Here is a 20,686-nt window from a genome sequence, read left to right as displayed (position 1 = left end):
ACGTACGCTGTACCCACCGGTACCAGTTGGACATTTATCGCCTTCGCTGTCACACATTAGAACGTTTTTCGTAGAGCATAGCTATGTGTTGCGGGTTATATCGGAGGCACGGAATCCGACAGCGAAGACTTATTATAGTGCTCTCCAGCACTGGACTCCGGATAACGACATTGTACGGCGCCACCCTACGGTCGACTGGCCACGAGTATGGCGAGCCATCCACGCGCCGTTCCTGTCTACTTTCGTGCGGTCGACGTGGTATGTGGTCGTTAACGAGAAACTTCCAACCCGACAACGGCTGCATGCCATTCACCTAATTGACGACCCTGTGTGCCCCCGTTGCACGACGTTAGACACGGACGAACATAGACTGAACTGTGGCCCCGCGCGTGAGTGCTGGAAACTGATCCGCCAGGTCCTGGCTTTCCTGCTCCGCCGCCCCTACGTTTCGATTTTACCCCAAGTACTCTTTCATCCCGACGCTGTCTATTTCCCTATGACCCGGATGAATGCGGTTAATTGGGTACGAGGAATGGCGATACACTACATATACCGCGATGGAGACAAAGACGTCCTAGATTTATGGTACTATATGATCGACGAGTTTCTGGTCTTAACGAACAGACAGGATTACCGGAACCTTTTTGCGAACTATTTGGGTTCGTCATTCATGGACCCACCACCCAGCTGGGGTGTGTCGGGTGTGAGAAGACATTAACTTGTAGATGTGATCTTTCCACGATTCCCCTATGGTAACAGAAACAGTCTCTGACTGTGTGCAGCGGCCCCGGGCGCTCCAACGATTGGTGGCTGGTGATGTCCAATGCAATGACGACCGCCCGTTCCTGGCCGCCCGCCTAGCAATGTGACCGCGGCGAGCAAGATGGCCCTTTTTAGTTCACTTTATTGGCAACCTTTTGCGCATGGCTGCCTTGTTTTTTTTTATGCATTCTCAAAAAAAAAATGTAGTTAGTACTTTGTGAAATAAGCATTGTAGGCTGTGATTATATTTTTGTTGAGCTTAATAATTAGTGTGTGTAGAAACACCATTTTCTTTAAGTATTCATTGACATATTTCTGTACATGTTATTTGCATAAGTGCCTTAGTACAACTTCAGTTTTGTGGCTTTGTCATCGCATTTCCATGAAAGTAACCAAAAAGATGGGAGGTTATTTTATGCACAGACTGATTTTTTCTTTTCTTTTTTTGTAATAATTTTATTTTCCATTTGAAGTGTAAAATTTGAGCTTAATTGTTATGTTCTGCACCACAAAGGTGAAGCTTTGTAAGACTTTTCCCAATAAGCTGTTTTCTTGTGTACTATTTTGTAATTGAATCTCATTTGTATTAAAAAATAAATTTTGTACTATGAAAAAAAAAAGTTGGTAGAGCACTTGCCCACGAAAGGCAAAGGTCCCGAGTTCGAGTCTCGGTCGGGCACACAGTTCTAATCTGCCAGGAAGTTTCAAGTCTGATAATTTTGGCACTATACTCTAGTGTAAATGCTTGATCCACAACTTTGTAATTGAAATGGAGGTGGAAACAATCAGTAGATGTATTCACTTGCCATCTAACACAATCGACGAAAATAGTTTGTGAGTGAGAGCCGTGGTGTCAGTGCAGTGCATTCCATCCCAGAGAAATGTATTTCGTTCTTTTTCCCAGAGGAAATGTACGAATGAAAACGGTTTGAATACTTTAGGGGCTAGTAGTTACATGGGATCAACGTTTAGCTGAAAATGTTCTTCCCAGATTTGGTTTTAAATACCATGTTTAGATTTTTTAAACAATCCTATCCAATGGAGTATTGGCAGTCGTTGTCTGGCGTACAAAAAGATCAGTGAATTAAATAGAAAAGTATCACAATATGTGCTTTTTCCAAGACCTGTACTGTTTCTGTCATCACGCCTCACTAACATGATCTCACAAACGTTGGCAACATTGACTGTGGAGCGTCTTAAATGTTCTTTCAATTCTTTATTTAAGTACAGTATCTAGAATTTCTTAAACAGTGTTACTGAATGTGCACTGTAAAAAAATGTTCAAATGTGTATGTATTCCTAAGGGACCAAACTGCTGAGGACATCGGTCCCTAGACTTACACACTACTTAAACTAACTCAACTGTGCACTGTAAGTCAGGTATCACATATTCAATAAATCTGATGGCACAGCACTATCTTTTTGGTAAATTATCAGTATCATTTCTTCTTATCTTCCACACTCGTATCCCCTCCAGTTTTCAACTGTAGTTTCCTTTGTAAATCGCGGTGGTAATATCTCTTACTTTGCATATTCTAGTGACCTATTGTCCTTCATAAGACTTATGAACTTCTCTACGTCCATAGTTGGTAATTCAGTCTGAAACACACCCAGAGATAGCAGGCGCGCGCTTGTAGCTACTACGTTCGACCAATCCCATTCTGGTGGGATGCGTCCGTTAGCCGGCCGTATGTAGCCGTATGCGATCGACTTGATCGTGTGCACTTGACGAGTGAATGTGCCGCAGTATGTTGTGGAACTAATAGACTGCGTGCGGTCGAATATGACCGTCCAAATAATCGGACGGATACGGTTCGAGTGGATGCTCAGCCTCAACGGCCGTGGGCTGAGTGTCGTTTCCTGGCGGTTTCTCACCATCATTTAAGCGAATGCAGGGCTAGCCCCTAACCACGCTCTCGGGAAATGCGACACACTAATCTTTACTTACTCGCCGGCATATGCCGACCTTTCAGCAAACTTAAACATCTTTCGTGTTACTGCAACTATAGATTCATGGTGCTTTGTGTAGCTTTGCAGCAATTAACCCTGTTTACTACCGAGTGTGACTATCGCCAGAAGTAAGATTATTTATATTTTACATTAAAATTTAATGATCATCCCAAAAATTATGAGTACACTGTCATTATTTCAGAACAGCGAAGACGTCCTAAAGCCAAGACCGTGTTCAGCTGATGTACTCTAACTTCCATTAGTTGTAATCAGTTTACCTACCATGTTTGGTGATACCATTGTTGAGATTTCAATTAATTTCAGTGCCAGTACGATGCTCCTCAGATTCTAACTACATTATTGCTTTATTTGCAGAGGAAAATCCTTCATTGAATTGACGTCTTAAAAATAAAGACTAACAGTGATAAATTCTTCTCGGGTTGACAGCCGAGTCAATGCGTTGTTCTCCAGCAACGTTTCAACAAGTTTCTTACTTGCCATCTTCAGGCGAAGTAAGAAACGTGCTGAAACATTGCTGGAGAACAACGCAATGACTCGGCTGTCAACCCGAGAAGAATTTATCATCAAGATTCGCCGAGAAAGCCTGCATTCTCATCAAGACTAACAGTTCTTCACAAAACATTTTCTTCAGCAATTCTACATTTGTAGATTCTGGTAAAGCTATAATACGCGTGCTTTAAAACATTATGAGCTCTTCATTATATAATTGTAAAATTCATCATATTTAGTATACGGCGAAGACTACTACGAAACCAGACAAGTGGTATGACATTCCCAGATATTATCTACCTTCGTATTTCACCGATAAATGGTGAAGCACTAAGAACATTTAGGAATCTAAATTTGTACTTTACCTTTCTCTGGTGGTCGAATGGTGAAAGAAACTTCTGTCGTCGTCGTTGATTTGTAGGCCGTGGACGGTTGTGGAATAGCTGCGAACACATAAGGAAACCCAGAGTATATCAGCGAGTGCTGAGTGTCATCTTTGAATGATTTTAACATTGTACATCATAAGTATATTAGTCTGACAATCAATTACATCTACATCTACATCTACATCCGTACTCCGCAAGCCACCTGACGGTGTGTGGCGGAGGGTACCCTGAGTACCTCTATCGGTTCTCCCTTCTATTCCAGTCTCGTATTGTACGTGGAAAGAAGGATTGTCGGTATGCTTCTGTGTGGGCTCTAATCTCTCTGATTTTATCCTCGTGGTCTCTTCGCGAGATATACGTAGGAGGGAGCAATATACTGCTTGACTCTTCGGTGAAGGTATGTTCTCGAAACTTCAACAAAAGCCCGTACCGAGCTACTGAGCGTCTCTCCTGCAGAGTCTTCCACTGGAGTTTATCTACCATCTCCGTAACGCTTTCGCAATTACTAAATGATCCTGTAACGAAGCGCGCTGCTCTCCGTTGGATCTTCTCTATCTCTTCTATCAACCCTACCTGGTGCGGATCCCACACTGCTGAGCAGTATTCAAGCATTGGGCGAACAAGCGTACTGTAACCTACTTCCTTTGTTGTCGGATTGCATTTCCTTAGGATTCTTCCAATGAATCTCAGTCTGGCATTTGCTTTACCGACGATCAACTTTATATGATCATTCCATTTTAAATCACTCCTAATGCGTACTCCCAGATAATTTATGGAATTAACTGCTTCCAGTTGCTGACCTGCTATTTTGTAGCTAAATGATAAGGGACCTATCTTTCTATGTATTCGCATCACATTACACTTCGCTACATTGAGATTCAATTGCCATTCCGTGCACCATGCGTCAATTCGCTGCAGATCCTCCTGCATTTCAGTACAATTTTCCATTGTTGCAACCTCTCGATACACCACAGCATCATCTGCAAAAAGCCTCAGTGAACTTCCGATGTCATCCACCAGGTCATTTATGTATATTGTGAATAGCAACGGTCCTATGACACTCCCCTGCGGCACACCTGAAATCACTCTTACTTCGGAAGACTTCTCTCCATTGAGAATGACGTGCTGCGTTCTGTTATCTAGGAACTCCTCAATCCAATCACACAATTGATCTGATAGTCCGTATGCTCTTACTTTGTTCATTAAACGACTATGGGGAACTGTGTCAAACGCCTTGCGGAAGTCAAGAAACACGGCATCTACCTGTGAACCCGTGTCTAAGGCCCTCTGAGTCTCGTGGACGAATAGCGCGAGCTGGGTTTCACACGATCGTCTTTTTCGAAACCCATGCTGATTCCTACAGAGTAGATTTCTAGTCTCCAGAAAAGACATTATACTCGAACATAATACGTGTTCCAAAATTCTACAACTGATCGACGTTAGAGATATAGGTCTATAGTTCTGCACATCTGTTCGACGTCCCTTCTTGAGAACGGGGATGACCTGTGCCCTTTTCCAATTCTTTGGAACGCTTCGCTCTTCTAGAGACCTACGGTACACCGCTGCAAGAAGGGGGGCAAGTTCCTTCGCGTACTCTGTGTAAAATCGAACTGGTATCCCATCAGGACCAGCGGCCTTTCCTCTTTTGAGCGATTTTAATTGTTTCTCTATCCCTCTGTCGTCTACTTCGATATCTACCATTTTGTCAACTGTGCGACAATCTAGAGAAGGAAGCACAGTGCTGTCTTCCTCTGTGAAACAGCTTTGGAAGAAGACATTTAGTAATTCGGCCTTTAGTCTGTCATCCTCTGTTTCAGTACCATTTTGGTCACAGAGTGTCTGGACATTTTGTTTTGATCCACCTACCGCTTTGACATAGGACCAAAATTTCTTAGGATTTTCTGCCAAGTCAGTACATAGAACGTTACTTTCGAATTCATTGAAAGCCTCTCGCATAGCCCTCCTCACACTACATTTCGCTTCGCGTAATTTTTGTTTGTCTGCAAGGCTTTGGCTATGTTTATGTTTGCTGTGAAGTTCCCTTTGCTTCCGCAGCAGTTTTCTAACTCGGTTGTTGTACCACGGTGGCTCTTTTCCATCTCTTACGATCTTGCTTGGCACATACTCATCTAACGCATATTGTACCATGGTTTTGAACTTTGTCCACTGATCCTCAACACTATCTGTACTTGAGACAAAACTTTTGTGTTGAGCCGTCAGGTACTCTGTAATCTGCTTTTTGTCACTTTTGCTAAACAGAAAAATCTTCATACCTTTTTTAATATTTCTATTTACGGCTGAAATCATCGACGCAGTAACCGCTTTATGATCGCTGATTCCCTGTTCTGCATTAACTGATTCAAATAGTTCGGGTCTGTTTGTCACCAGAAGGTCTAATATATTATCGCCACGAGTCGGTTTTCTGTTTAACTGCTCAAGGTAGTTTTCAGATAAAGCACTTAAAAATATTTCACTGGATTCTTTGTCCCTGCCACCCGTTATGAACGTTTGAGTCTCCCAGTCTATATCTGGCAAATTAAAATCTCCACCCAGAACTATAACATGGTGGGGAAATCTACTCGAAATATTTTCCAAATTATTCTTCAGGTGCTGAGCCACAACAGCTGCTGAGCCCGGGGGCCTATAGAGACATCCAATTACCATGTCTGAGCCTGCTTTAACCGTGACCTTCACCCAAATCATTTCACAATTCGAATCTCCGTCAATTTCCTTCGATACTATTGCACTTCTTATCGCTATAAACACGCCTCCCCCTTCACTGTCCAGCCTATCTCTGCGGTATACATTCCAATCAGAGTTTAGGATTTCATTACTGTTTACGTCTGGTTTCAGCCAACTTTCTGTTCCTAGTACTATATGGGCGTTGTGACCGTTTATTAATGAGAGCAGTTCTGGGACCTTTCTATAGACGCTTCTGCAGTTTACTATTAGCACATTAATATTGTTATTCCTTGTTGCATTTTGCCTACTCCTGCCTTGCCGCGTCTCAGGAGGCGTCTTGTCGGGCCTAGGGAGGGAATTCTCTAACCTAAAAAAACCCCATGTGCACTCCACACGTACTCCGCTACCCTCGTAGCCGCTTCCGGCGTGTAGTGCACGCCTGACCTATTCAGGGGGACCCTACATTTCTCCACCCGATAGCGGAGGTCGAGAAATTTGCACCCCAGCTCTCCGCAGAATCGTCTGAGCCTCTGGTTTAAGCCTTCCACTCGGCTCCAAACCAGAGGACCGCGATCGGTTCTCGGAACGATACTACAAATAGTTAGCTCTGATTCCACCCCGCGAGCGAGGCTTTCCACCTTCACCAACTCCGCCAACCGCCTGTACGAACTGAGGATGACCTCTGAACCCAGACGGCAAGAGTCATTGGTGCCGACATGAGCAACAATTTGCAGTCGGGTGCACCCAGTGCTCTCTATCGCCGCCGGTAGGGCCTCCTCCACATCTCGGATGAGACCCCCCGGCAAGCAGACAGAGTGAACACTGGCCTTCTTCCCCGACCTTTCCGCTATTTCCCTAAGGGGCTCCATCACCCGCCTAACGTTGGAGCTCCCAATAACTAATAAACCCCACCCCCCGTGTGCCTGCTCGGACCTTGCTGAAGGAGCAGCCACATGTCCACTCACAGGCAGAGCGGGCGATGCCACACGGCCAGCCTCCACATTGACCCTCCGCCTCGTGCGCCGCGAACGCCGCTGAACCCGCCACTCCCCTTGGGGAGAGGGTGGCCCAACCGCGCCCGGTACCCGCGAAGATGTCTCGACAGCAGGGACAGTGGGTGAAGCATCTAACACCTGGGGTGCACCATGCGACGCACCAGACTCCCCACTGCCGCTACACTCCGAGGCAGCAGCCTGAAGACGGCTGACCGCGGCCATCAACACGCTCAGCTGTTCGCGAAGAGTGGCCAGCTCCTCCTGCGTCCGTACACAGCAGCCACACATCCTAGCCATCCTAAGAAATCAATTTACTATAGAGTGTTAATCAGCTTTTAACTAGACTGCTAATTCACTAAAGGCGGTTGATTATTGACTAAACTGTGATTGCTAACCACTTCTTGTAGAAACAAGGAAAATAGCACTACCTGTCTCTGGACGGTATTGAAAACAAACACTAGCACTACGAGCACTATGGCTGACTAAAGGGACTCTCTGACTGTATTCGAAACACACACGAGATCTATGGAACACTTAATAGCACTCTACTATTAAAGCTTCCTAAAAGCAAAAACACGCAGAAGAAGAAGTGACAAGTAAGAAAAATACAGATAATACTTAAATTAAGGTAGCTCGCTGCACAGCAGACGTGAAGCAGACGGCGGTTAGGGCGACAGAAGCTCTCATTAGATATCTTTTCAGTGACATTTGTGTAATTACGTATCATCATAATTATTAAAATATCTCTAAATGAACTGTACGAAATAATACACTAAGCTCTTCCAAAGAGCTGCCAGATTCTACCTATTTATCTGAAACCTTCATTTCTTTGGGAAAAAAATCGTTCTTCTTTCGTTCTCCGGCAATTTCCTGTTATTTCCTATTATTTATTTTCCTGACAGCCCAGAGTCGTGTATCATATCTGCATTTTCTGTCAGACCGTTACATCCCTTGGGGACATTGAGCAGTGATTTCTGTGGGCTTGATGTATAGTGGCAGTTGCAATCTTAATACGCCGAAGAGTATTCGAATCATAAATCAAAAATTTTTACTTACTGACGATCCACCCTATTTGTTAGAAAGTTACATAAAACCGTTCTAGCATATTATTGGTTTTGCGCTCTTTCGGTTGCGCACAGAGGTAGACCAATGGTTAATTTCAAGAAGACGGATACATCACTTTGATAGGTAGCTCGATCATTTGATGAGAAGGAAGTGAACCGAATTGGGTAGACAGCTTTGAGGTATTAGCACAGTCAGTATTATTTAATGAAAAGAAGGTATGAGTTGATTAGGCACATCCAGAGGCATTATGGAACAGCTGATTTACTGTCGAATTTTTTTATAGTGGAGACTAGAGCTTAGGCTTTAATTACGACAAACCAATGGACCCATCGAGAGATGAGTTATGTCATATTACACATCTTTTATTCTGGGTTAGGCTATATGGTACAGTTTGGTTATAAAGTTAAATATATTTGTATGTTTAATTTAGATTGTAGAAAGGGTTGTCCGGTTATCAGCGTCTTCGCTACAAACTGCTCACTTCAGAACTATATAGGTTAATGTATTTGCCCGACGTGAATAAATTTTAATAGGTTAAGGGCCCATATATTTGTAGTGTAAATCTCAAGTTAAAGAGTTTATCACTCGCCCACTAAGAAGTACTTACGCTTTTTGTAAAGTATGTTTTTCTTAGTGCAGGATAAACGTATAACAGAAAGCGTGGATTTGTTTTGAAGGTCTCTTTTCTGGTTGTAAGAGGGTACAGCCAATGTGACTGCATTGTGTGGTTGTTGTTGTTGTGGTCTTCAGTCCTGAGACTGGTTTGATGCAGCTCTCCATGCTACTCTATCCTGTGCAATCTTCTTCATCTCCCACTACTTACTGCAACCTACATTCTTCTGAATCTGCTTAGTGTATTCATCTCTTGGTCTCCCTCTACGATTTTTACCCCCCACGCTGCCCTACAATGCTAAATTAGTGATCCCCTCAAGCCTCAGAACATGTCCTACCAACCTGTCCCTTCTTCTTGTCAAGTTGTGCCACATTCTCCCCAAGTCTATTCAGTACCTCCTCATTAGTTATATGATCTACCCATCTAATCTTCAGCATTCTTCTGAAGCACCATATTTCAAAAGCTTCTATTCTCTTCTTGTCCAAACTATTTATCATCCATGTTTCACTTCCATACATGGTTATACCAGATACAAATAGTTTCAGAAACGACTTCCTGACACTTAAATCTATACTCGATGTTAACAAATTTCTCTTCTTTAGAAACGCTTTCCTTGCCATTGCCAGTCTACATTTTATATCCTCTCTACTTCGACCATCATCAGTTATTTTGCTCCCCAAATAACAAAACTCCTTTACTACTTTAAGTGTCTTATTTCCTAATCTAAATCCCTCAGCATCACCCGACTTAATTCGACTACATTCCATTATCCTCGTTTTGCTTTTGTTGATGTTCATCTTATATCCTCCTTTCAAGACACTGTCCATTCCGTTCAACAGCTCTTCCAAGTCCTTTGCTGTCTCTGACAGAATTCAATGTCATCGGCTCACCTCAAAGTTTTTATCTCTTCTCCATGGATTTTAATACTTACTCCGAATTTTTCTTTTGTTTCCTTTACTGCTTGCTCAATATACAGATTGAATAACATCGGGGAGAGGCTACAATCCTGTCTCACTTTCCTTCCCAACCACTGCTTCCCTTTCATGCCCCTCAACTCTTATAACTGCCATCTGGTTTCTGTACAAATTGTAAATAGCCTTTCGCAACCTGTATTTTACCCCTGCTATCTTCAGAATTTGAAAGAGAGTATTCCAGTCAACATTGTCAAAAGCTTTCTCTAAGTCTACAAACGCTAGAAACGTAGGTTGGCCTTTCCTCAATCTTTCTTCTAAGATAAGTCGTGAGGTCAGTATTGCCTCACGGGTTCCAACATTTCTACGGAATCCTAACTGATCTTCCCCAAGGTCGGTTTCCACCAGTTTTTCCATTCGCCTGTAAAGAATCCACGTTATGTGGTACGGATTTTTATAAACAGTGATATTTGGACTGGTTCTGTGCGTGCTGTACCTGGCGATTAATAGCGTGTACAGCTGTGAAAATGACTGTGTTTCCCGTGAACTGCCGTGCTGTTGGGAAACGGTTTGCCTGTCATTGGCAACGTAGCACCTGATTCCGCCAGTGCGCCCACTGCGTCCACGGTACAGCATCCACATAATCAGTCTTCCACTCTTTCTAAAATCCGTATCACACTGTATGGTCACAGTTGTTGTAGCTTCTTTCAGTTAGAAAGGAGACCTTCAAAACAAACCGTCACTTTCTTGTATGTATGTCGTCGGTGAGAGGAAAAGGTGCTTTAGAAAAATAATAAATTTTTGCTGAGGTGGTGGGGGGGGGTGGGGATGGGGGGTTGGAAAATTCTGCAACTTGAGATTTTCTCTACCAATAAATGTGCCTATAACCTATAAAAATTTCGTTTACATCGGACAAATACATTTCAACCTATTTCGTTCTATAATGAGCAGTTCGTAGCGAAGACGCCGAAAACCGGACAATCATTACTACCAACTAAAATATATATATATATATATATATATATATATATATATATATATATATATATATATATATTTTGTCACTTTAAAACCAAATTGCTCCACACAGGGCAGCACCGAATAAAACAAGAAGAAAAATAGTATAACTCAACTTGTGATAGGCTGAAAGGTCTCTGTTGGATTCCTTTAATTTTAATTTTTTTAAACTGTTGTCATTTACGGCATACATTCCACTTCTAAATTTACTGTGACTATCTGGGAGGAGACTGAGCAGTGGAACGTGTTACTTTTACAAATAATCAAGAACGGTCTTTCACACTACTACACTCTAAAACACAGTTTATATGTAATTCATGTCACACAGTCTCATACGGAACCTACATCCGCTTTCTTTTATATACTGTATATGATAAGATACTGTCATCCCCCTTCCCTTTTGTGTGAAAGGATGAATGAGCAAATGTGTTTCTAGTTGCATGCTTGATGGTAGCAGACAAGCCTGTCTGCTAGAGAACACTAGGACCAACGTCGGAACAGGTAGCTACGCTTTCTAAAAGCAAAGAGGTTTATATTGTTAGTATGGTCCTGTCCGTCCCTTCTCATGTTGGTATAGGAAGCTGCCTCTCTGGTCACTTCCGTTTTGTATTTGGAAGCACCCTTGGTTGGGGCCCACGGCAGTCTGTCCACGGCGAGCGTCTGAAGTGGCAAGATCTCCGGCTAAGCGCGCCGCTGCTAAGTCCGTAGGACAATGGATCTCTTAAGTTCAGCCTAACTGAAAATTTAATCACCTTTACTTCAGGTTTAGATCTAAAATATCTAATGTTATCGCCGGCCGCGGTGGTCTCGCGGTTCTAGGCGCGCAGTCCGGAACCATGCGACTGCTACGGTCGCAGGTTCGAATCCTGCCTCGGTCATGGATGTGTGTGATGTCCTTAGGTTAGTTGGGTTTAAGTAGTTCTAAGTTCTAGGGGACTGATGACCACAGCAGTTGAGTCCCATAGTGCTCAGAGCCATTTGAACCATCTAATGTTATCTTAAATTGCAACGCAGTGTAATTCGAGTGTGAAGTTCAGAATATCTTCCAGTAGTCGCTTTGTCACTACTTTGTGAGTAAAGTGAAACCACGTGTGGATGATCCGTAACTCTAACTAAGATCATCAACCTTATTGCGAATGTGCGTGAGATTATAACGTCTGTCTTGACAATACTTTTCAATATAGCAACTTTATGTTCAACCCACGAGGGGGGTACTTTGTGAGACCAGTACCACGTCCTTATACAATTGTTTGACCCATCAGGTTAATAGTAAGGCGATAGTAACCAGTTCGAGGTTTTTCTTTCGTAATTTGTGTTTCGATGTAATTTATTTTCATTATCAAAATTATTGTGGAGTTACACTCTCTGTGTAAACCAAGTTGACCACGTGAAGCATGTAGTGTAATCATCAAAGTAGCCCTCAGCTATACTTTTCGGAAAGATTTCACAGAGAGTTAGTATGAATTTAGTATACTAGTGTGCGGTAATTTCATGACGGACAGGATTGCGCTACGAACGTAACTCCTTTGGGTGAAAATTGAAATGGTTGGTTCTGATTAATTTCCTCTTGCATATGTTTCAACGTTCTTCGTGTGTTATTTTATTAATGCAGTGTTGTATGCAGTCTCCCAATCTTGGCTCCATATTTGATGTGTTCTGTAAGATTACAAACTCACATTTTCACAATCCTAAATAAGGCACCAGTTTAGTTATGAATCAAGTGTAATATGCTGAAATTTTAACGGAACAATGATCAATGTTAAAATAAATGTCCAAATATAAACTGATTTATTTCTTTGGACCAGCGTTCGTGCCGGACGTGCAGACCGCGTGACACGACGCTTCATCCAGTCCCAAACATGCTCAATGGGGGACAGATCCGGAGACCTTGCTGGCCAGGGTAGTTAACTTACACCTTCTAGAGCATGTTGGGGGGCACGGGATACATGCGGACGTGCATTGTCCTGTTGGAACAGCAAGTTCCCGTGCCGGTCTAGGAATGGTAGAACGATGGGTTCGATGACGGTTTGGATGTACCGTGCACTATTCAGTGTCCCCTCGACGATCACCAGAGGTGTACGGCCAGTGTAGGAGATCGCTCCCCACACCATGATGCCGGGTGTTGGCCCTGTGTGCCTCGGTCGTATGCAGTCCTGACTGTAGCGCTCACCTGCATGGCGCCAAACACGCATACGACCATCATTGGCACCAAGGCAGAAGCGACTCTCATCGCTGAAGACGACACGTCTCCATTCGTCCCTCCATTCACGCCTGTCGCGACACCACTGGAGGCGGGCTGCACGATGTTGGGGCGTGAGCGGAAGACGGCCTAACGGTGTGCGGGACCGTAGTCCAGCTTCATGGAGACGGTTGCGAATGGTCCTCGCCGATACCCCAGGAGCAATAGTGTCCCTAATTTGCTGGGAAGTGGCGGTGCGGTCCCCTACGGCACTGCGTAGGATCCTACGGTCTTGGCGTGCATTCGTCCGTCGCTGCGCTCCGGTCCCAGATCGACGGGCACGTGCACCTTCCGCCGACCACTGGCGACAACATCGATGTACTGTGGAGACCTCACGCCCCACGTGTTGAGCAATTCGGCGGTACGTCCACCCGGCCTCCCGCATGCCCACTATACGCCCTCGCTCAAAGTCCGACAACTGCACATACGGTTCACGTCCACGCTGTCGCGGCATGCTACCAGTGTTAAAGACTGCGATGGAGCTCCGTATGCGACGGCAAACTGGCTGACAATGACGGCGGCGGTTCACAAATGCTGCGCAGCTAGCGCCATTCGACGGCCAACACCGCGGTTCCTGGTGTGTCTGCTGTGCCGTGCGTGTGATCATTGCTTGTACAGCCCTTTCGCAGTGTCCGGAGTAAGTATGGTGGGTCTGACACACCGGTGTCAATGTGTTCTTTTTTCCATTTCCAGTAGTGTATATATATATATATATATATATATATATATATATATATATATATATATATATATATATATATATCCGGTTATCGTAAGATGACTACTAAAATATTATAATTAATGTTAGTCTGGTTGGGCATTTGGTAAGCTAGACTGGAGTCTGGTTGGGCATTTGGTAAGCTAGACTGGATACCTGGTGAAACAGTTGCTCAGTAATGCAAGGTTTACTTGCCCAGATAGCTCGCAGCTTTTAACCATCTTTTACTGTCTTGAATATCAGCACCACTTTCAGAACAAATTCATGCATCAACATTACAAGACCTTAGTGGTTCGGTTGTAATCAAAGCTTAAACTCAAGTCTTTGTAATAGAAAACCCGGTAGTAGTTGCAGAGGTATGTGTGAAAAATTAAGACTAAGCTTCAGTAAGCAGCCTCAAGTGGACGTAGGATGTAGGCTACGGCAGTTATGTAGAGCTTGGCAGAGGCATCTGGTGACATTACAGAGGTGGTGAAAGATGCCTCAGTGTCAAACGAATGGTGTTGGTGCCTCACAACTCAGGGGGGCACCAGAAGGTGGCCCTGCAGAGGAGGAGAGGCAGTGGGTGTTGTGGACAGCTGCTGGGACAGGTTGTGGTGTGAACGGCAAGGTGGTGTCGGCTCACATGCCCCAAACACTGCCTGCTGGGTCAGCAGCATCAGCTAGGGTACTGTTTTTGTTACTTGTTGCCACCTTAGTTTCAATGGTTGGTAGCATGCAAGGTCTAGGATAGTTGAGCCTGTATGTTGTTGCCAGCTTCCATTCTGATATGTTCGACAATTTTTGGAGGGTCAACGAGCCCTATAAACAGGACAAGCAGAGTTGAAATCATTATGTGCCATTGACATTCGTTTGGGGCCCGATATGGTTGTTCTGCAATTCTCACTTAAGTGTCTGTTGTGGGATTTATATAAGCACTTTTCGACTATAACTTTCGGTAACAACGAACAACCAAATATTTTTATGTGATCTCTAACGGTCATGTCTCCCTATGTAGGTGGGAGTCAACAAATTATTTTGACATTCAGACTAATAATTTCATGAATAGATCTCACCGCAACAAAAAACGCCTTTGTTTTAATGATTCCCACCCCAACTCGCTTACAAAATCTATGGCACTCTCCCATCTACAGTATTTTACAATAACACAAAGAGAGCTACCCATTTCTGATATTTTTCGATGCCCTTCGTCAGCCCCGTCTCGCAAGGATGCCGTATTGCGCAGCAATAGTGCAAAGGAGAAAAGACAAGCGTAGTGTGGGCAGCCTCTTTAGTAGATTTCTTCCATTTTCCGCCAATAAAACGTAGCTTTGCTTCCAATTTAAGTAATTTGTAATTGTAATATTCAGGTATTTAAGTGAATCAGCAACCTCCAAATTTGTGTTATCATTTTTTATTATCATTTAATCGAAATATCTTGTCTAAATTATCATTAATTCCTTCCGATCTTCTGATGTATTCAATAGACGGTAAACGACAGCACCATATCCAAACAATGTTAGAGTGCTGCTCAGAATTTCTCCTATTTTATTTATATAAAATTCAGTAGAGGGTCTATAGCACTTCCATGAGGAACCCAAGATATCACTTCCGTTTCACTCCATGACTTTCCGTCATTGCATCAAATTACGAATCCATTCGGCAGAACTGAGACAATTCTCCATCGACACATAATCTGATTAAGAACGGAACTCTGTCAAAAGCCTTCTGTAAATTTAGAAATATGGAACCAATTCGAGAATCCCTGTCCATACCATTATTACTTTATGCGAATAAAATGGTTCAAATGGCTCTGAGCAATATGGGTCTCAACATCTGAGGTCATCCGTCCCCTATAACTGGGAACTACTTATACCTAACTAACCTAAGGACATCACACACATCCATACCCGAGGCAGGATTCGAACCTGCGACCGTAGCGGTCACGCGGTTCCAGACTGAAGCGCCTAGAACCGCACGGCCACACCGGCCAGCTGCGAATAAAACCCTGCTGGTTTCACAGGATTGATATTTTTGAAATCCATATTGGCTATGTGTTAATAGTTTTCTTCGAGACATTTTATAACGCTGGTACTCAGTACATGCTTAAAAATCCAGCTACAAATCGAAACCACAATTAGTAATAAGAGTCTATAATTCAGCGGATGATTCCTCTCTCCTTCCTTGAGTTTTGGCGTGACCTATGCAACTTTCTAGTCTTTCGGTGCGAATATTTCGTCTAGCGAGCAGTTGTGTATGAGTACTAACAATAGAGCATTGATATCAGCGTACCCAGACAGGAACCTTTGTCGTATATGTAGAGCTTGCAGAAACTTTAGGGATAGCTCAAAATTTTTGTTGAATTCGCATATGGCCCTAAAGCCACAGAGTTTCAGTCAATGTTCCACTTGATATTCAAGAACCTCTTAATTAAGGGTTTTCAGTTTACATTCCACAGCTCGTGCTCTAATATGTTTTCAGATGGAATGTTTTTCCGTTTTGTTAACGCGGTTAAAAATAGACCGGTATTTATGACTAAATTCTTTTCTCGAAAAGTTTTGATCCTACTGCTGTTCCATTACAGTACAGCAATCATAAAAACAAGAATACAGCCTGAAAATAATTTTCTATTCATTTGTTCACCTCTCACACTTTTTACCCGGTAATTTCGATGGCAAAATACGCGATAACTCCTGATTGGTAACACTTAAACCTTTTGTGACTGTGGATCCATCGCAGACAATAAATGTAGAAAACACCTGTGCAGTCACATCAGGTGTAAGTGTTGCCAAAGGGAAATTACCGCAGAACAAATCAGCTCAACTTTTCCACCGAATTTACAAGGGAAAATATTTGTTCGAGGTGTGCCCAAACGAACAGTAATTTCTTTCCCAGGCAGTTTTATTATCTTACGAGTGCCATGCTGTAGTAAAATAGCAGTACAAATATCATAGCTATAGGAGTTACATTTTCCTAGAAAGAAAACGCTTTAGTCGGAAAAGTAGTGTTTTTATTAGCCCTCTTTACAAAACGGGAAAATCTCCATCTCCAAAAGTGCTACAACTACAGCAGTGATGCTTTAACTCAAAAACCGATAGTTAACATGCCTGTTAACATCGGATTTGACTGAAATGCTGTTACGCTAGGAACAAATGCGGATTTTACAAAATGGAGACCTGTACCTAAACTTACTGCAAGAACTGTACTCTGGACCGCAAGAAACGCCTTTATTAATTGAATTAATTTGTTTCTTTACACCGAGGGTATTTACTTCGAAATTACGCTCGTTGGCAGCTGCTCTTGATGAAAAGTTGTCGTAGCAAGCTAGCGCCTAAAGATAACCACAACAGTAACAAAGACAACAACGACGAGAGTTTATTATGTCAGGGGAACATCTATTATAGTTTAAATCTTTGAATTGATGTGGAATTCGTTCACAGCCTCCATGCAATGTCTAAAGATGGTCATTCTGCTTGTGATTGTTACGAATTATATTATTTATTTATTACAACTATTTCAGTTTATCTCTGCAGATACAAGAGGACAGAAAAATGGGACCATTTGAAATGCGTAGCGACAGCCATGTACAGTTGGCAGCGCTGAGGAGAAGAGACCTTGAGCTCGAAACAGTCTCTCCATTTAGTAGTCATGGATCATTGGAACGGTCAACAAAGTGCTTTTGACTTAAAAACGTGTTACGAGGACAATGATAGTTTGGAAAGTGTGCACAGAGAGTTCCGATGTTTTTTCAAGTCCGGGCGTCATAGTCAGGTTCCGTAGAAACACACTTTAAAAAGTTTGATTACAAATTTTAAAGATACTCGACCTGCTCACAAACGCGACAGTGTTCGCCGAATTCTGTATTTTTATTACAAATTTCATTGGTACAGGTTGCAGATAGTGCAACAAATGAAGAAGAACGATTACCAGTTGAAATTAAAATTCTATGAGCAAATTATGACAAACATAAACAAAGACGACTGAATTATGGACAAGTTGTGGACGTCAGATGAGGCCCACTTTTTCTCAGGGGTTTCGTGAATAAGCAGACGAACGTTATTGAGCAGACAGCAACCCTAACACAGTCCGTGATAGCCCTTCACTCGGCAGAAAGGTGACAGTATCTGGTGCAGCTTCGTCGCACGGCGTATCGGACCTTACTTTTTCGAAAATGAGGACCGCACCAGATCGGTGCTGCAAACTTTTTTTACACTTGCTTTGGACAACATTCTTAAACTTCACGTATCCAGATTTTAACAGGATGTATTTATCGTGTACGGTTATTTTACAAATTTTATGAATATTTAAGTACTGTATGCTGTCACGTTGAAACGAAGGGAATCAGGCGCGCAAGTGACGAGTCGGAGCTCATGAAGCCAGTGAGCAAGCGCGTCGGACAGATCAAAGTACAGTGTCAGAGACGAAATGACGAGGTAGACGCTCGTCAGCGAAGTTAATTCTCTGAAGGAATAATTATTGTTTTGAATTAAATGTAACATGTCCGCTGAATTATTTAACTGTGACTGTGGTGTGTAGCTTTGCAATAGAAAGACGTGTTCCGAATTTATGGAGATTCAAGTGCATTATTGGGCGCCATTGAAAAAGAACTGCTAATTTGATGGAATTGCTGAGACATAGACAACTTGAAGCCAATTTTATGCTGTTTATGGGACATCAATCGAAGACTGAAATTATATGTAATCAAAAAATAATAATTTATCCATTTCGCCTGATTGTATACAGTGCTGCGTGTGCTTTGGCAAATAATTATGCGGTCTGAAGTTAAATGTTTAAATCATTTTGTGAAAGTTTTCCGTTGACTCGATTCCGCCGCAGCCAAATGCCTACATAGGAGTTCGTCATGCAGTACAACGATCCCCGTACTTTCACGCACGGCATGTGAACAATTACCATAAAAGAAAATTACAGGAAGGACCGAGATTTCAGAGACGAGAAGTAAACTGATTGATCTACCACAAGAAAGTGATGTTCGGTTTGTGTAGATGAAAGTGCGACGATCAGATTACTTATTCAGGTTGACGATTTTCTTAGTGATTGAATCTTTGAAATGAATGCTTAATTACTGATGTGTAGTGAGTGACTGAATCTATATAGTTTATATTTAGCTCCTAAAGGTTATTTATTTTGCTAGTACACACATTCTTGCCTTAAAGACAGGAATTAACGACGACATTCTGAAACTTATTTTGTGGAGAAATCTGAAGTATCATTTCAGACCAAGCAGACTCTGTCAGTGTATAAACACCGCTTTTTCAAGGTACTAGAGAGTCTTTCCGCACATAGGTGATCACAATTCCACGACCATAAAGTAAATGTATAGTGGTACCTACGAATACACAGTCACACAACTAACAACATCATCTAATAACGGTAAGAATAAAGGCAATCAGTGACAGCTGTCAGAGAATTGTTGGGTAACGTTTGTCATCTCAAGATTCAGTGACAATCCCTGGCCCCAAAGACTACTGCATTTGTGTGTTTGCGATTATTTTTCTTGTGAGCCTACCTTAAGAGTCGGGCCTACACGGCTGAACCAAGAACACCGGATGAACTGAAACAAAGAATTCAATACGAAATTCGCAGTACCGCAACTGAGACCTGAAGATCAGACTGTAGGCAGAGGAGGACGCCATGTGCAGGGTGTGATTTTCCAACGTCGTTAATTTGGATTACTGTCTCCTAAAAACCAAGCTGTAGTGGTTCAAATGCTGTCAGTACAGTATTTTGTTGGATTTTTCTACTTTTATTGCGCGTTTCAGAAGTTACCGTTTTTCTGCGTCACTCTGTAATACTCAACGTTGCAAACACAATTAAAAAATGAATAACAAAGGTTTTACAGCTGTGATACGAAAATCTCCGAACAGTCCTCATACGTCTCGTGTCAGGTTTCGTGCAGCAGCGTTCCTCAACGTAGCACCGCGTAGGCAAACGTGGATCGGATGAGCTCTGCAAATATCGTCCTGCAGTGACGGGATGCGGGGAGCTGCATTTGTCACTGTCAGTTCCCGACCCACGAGTATTCGTCCCATTGTTTCAGCCGAGCTCCCACGCCACCCTGCAACCCCGGGACCGCTAATAAATCACCGCCGAGGGCTTCTTCGCGGTAGCATTAGCGCTGGCGGAGTACCCGAAGCAAACACAGCCGCTTCCTCCCGGAGGGTCCTCAATGCCCAGGCACTCAACACCGCTACTTGCCAGGTCGTCTCCCCCCTCCAAGGGCCGGAGCACTTCGGAGGACGACACCCTTGCAGCGTCCATCCGCCTCGCGACACAGAAAGCATTCAGTTCTCCTCTCTCTTTACATTCAAACCCGTTTTTTCTGCAACACGAGTTCAGAAATCGCGGAGTGGGAGGGCGGACGGTGGGGTGGCGGTTGTGATGCAGGGGGCTGAAATGGAAAAGAACGCAGAGGATCGTAACAGGAAGTCGGCGGCGCCGAAAATGAATGGGCGAAGACAAATGGCTGGGACGGCTGCGGCTGAAAAGCCGCCGTGGCGGTGGCAGTGAATGCTGGCTATTGATCGCCAGGGACTCCTTTTGACGACGACGCATTGACCGATTGCCCCCAGCCGAGTCGTCTTTCTTCCTCACTAGCTGACTCCGCCACGCTGCCGTGCAAGCCGACGCCGAGGCTGTTCTCTATTTTTGTGTTGACTCTCTTTCCCTTTCAAGCAGATTCCTTGCCAGAAACGACTGGTTGCTCAATCCGGTGTCATTGATCACGAAGTGATATACTGGCTGGAAGTTCAAGTCAGTCCAGGATTAGCGTTTACAGAAGCTAACTGACGATGCAACAGGGGTAGAAAAGAGCCTTGAGGCTAAATTGAAGAAAGACGAA

The 20,686-nt window shown here is 43.3% G+C and overlaps 1 protein-coding gene across 1 annotated transcript in view; it reads right to left on the bottom strand.

Annotated features, from left to right (window-relative positions):
* LOC126268175 (opioid-binding protein/cell adhesion molecule homolog) overlaps positions 1-20,686 on the bottom strand; it is a 2,429,635-nt gene that overhangs the window by 46,492 nt on the left and 2,362,457 nt on the right. Inside the window, exon 8 of the mRNA XM_049973770.1 lies at positions 3,588-3,665. Within this exon, the coding sequence (XP_049829727.1) occupies positions 3,588-3,665 (78 nt within the window). The remainder of the gene's footprint in view (positions 1-3,587; positions 3,666-20,686) is intronic.

The sequence above is a fragment of the Schistocerca gregaria genome, chromosome 4, assembly GCF_023897955.1.
Source record: "Schistocerca gregaria isolate iqSchGreg1 chromosome 4, iqSchGreg1.2, whole genome shotgun sequence".
NCBI classification, from domain to species: Eukaryota; Metazoa; Arthropoda; class Insecta; order Orthoptera; family Acrididae; genus Schistocerca; species Schistocerca gregaria.
The sequence above is the reverse complement of the archived record's forward strand: the minus strand, read 5'-3'. Positions and strand labels throughout refer to the sequence as shown.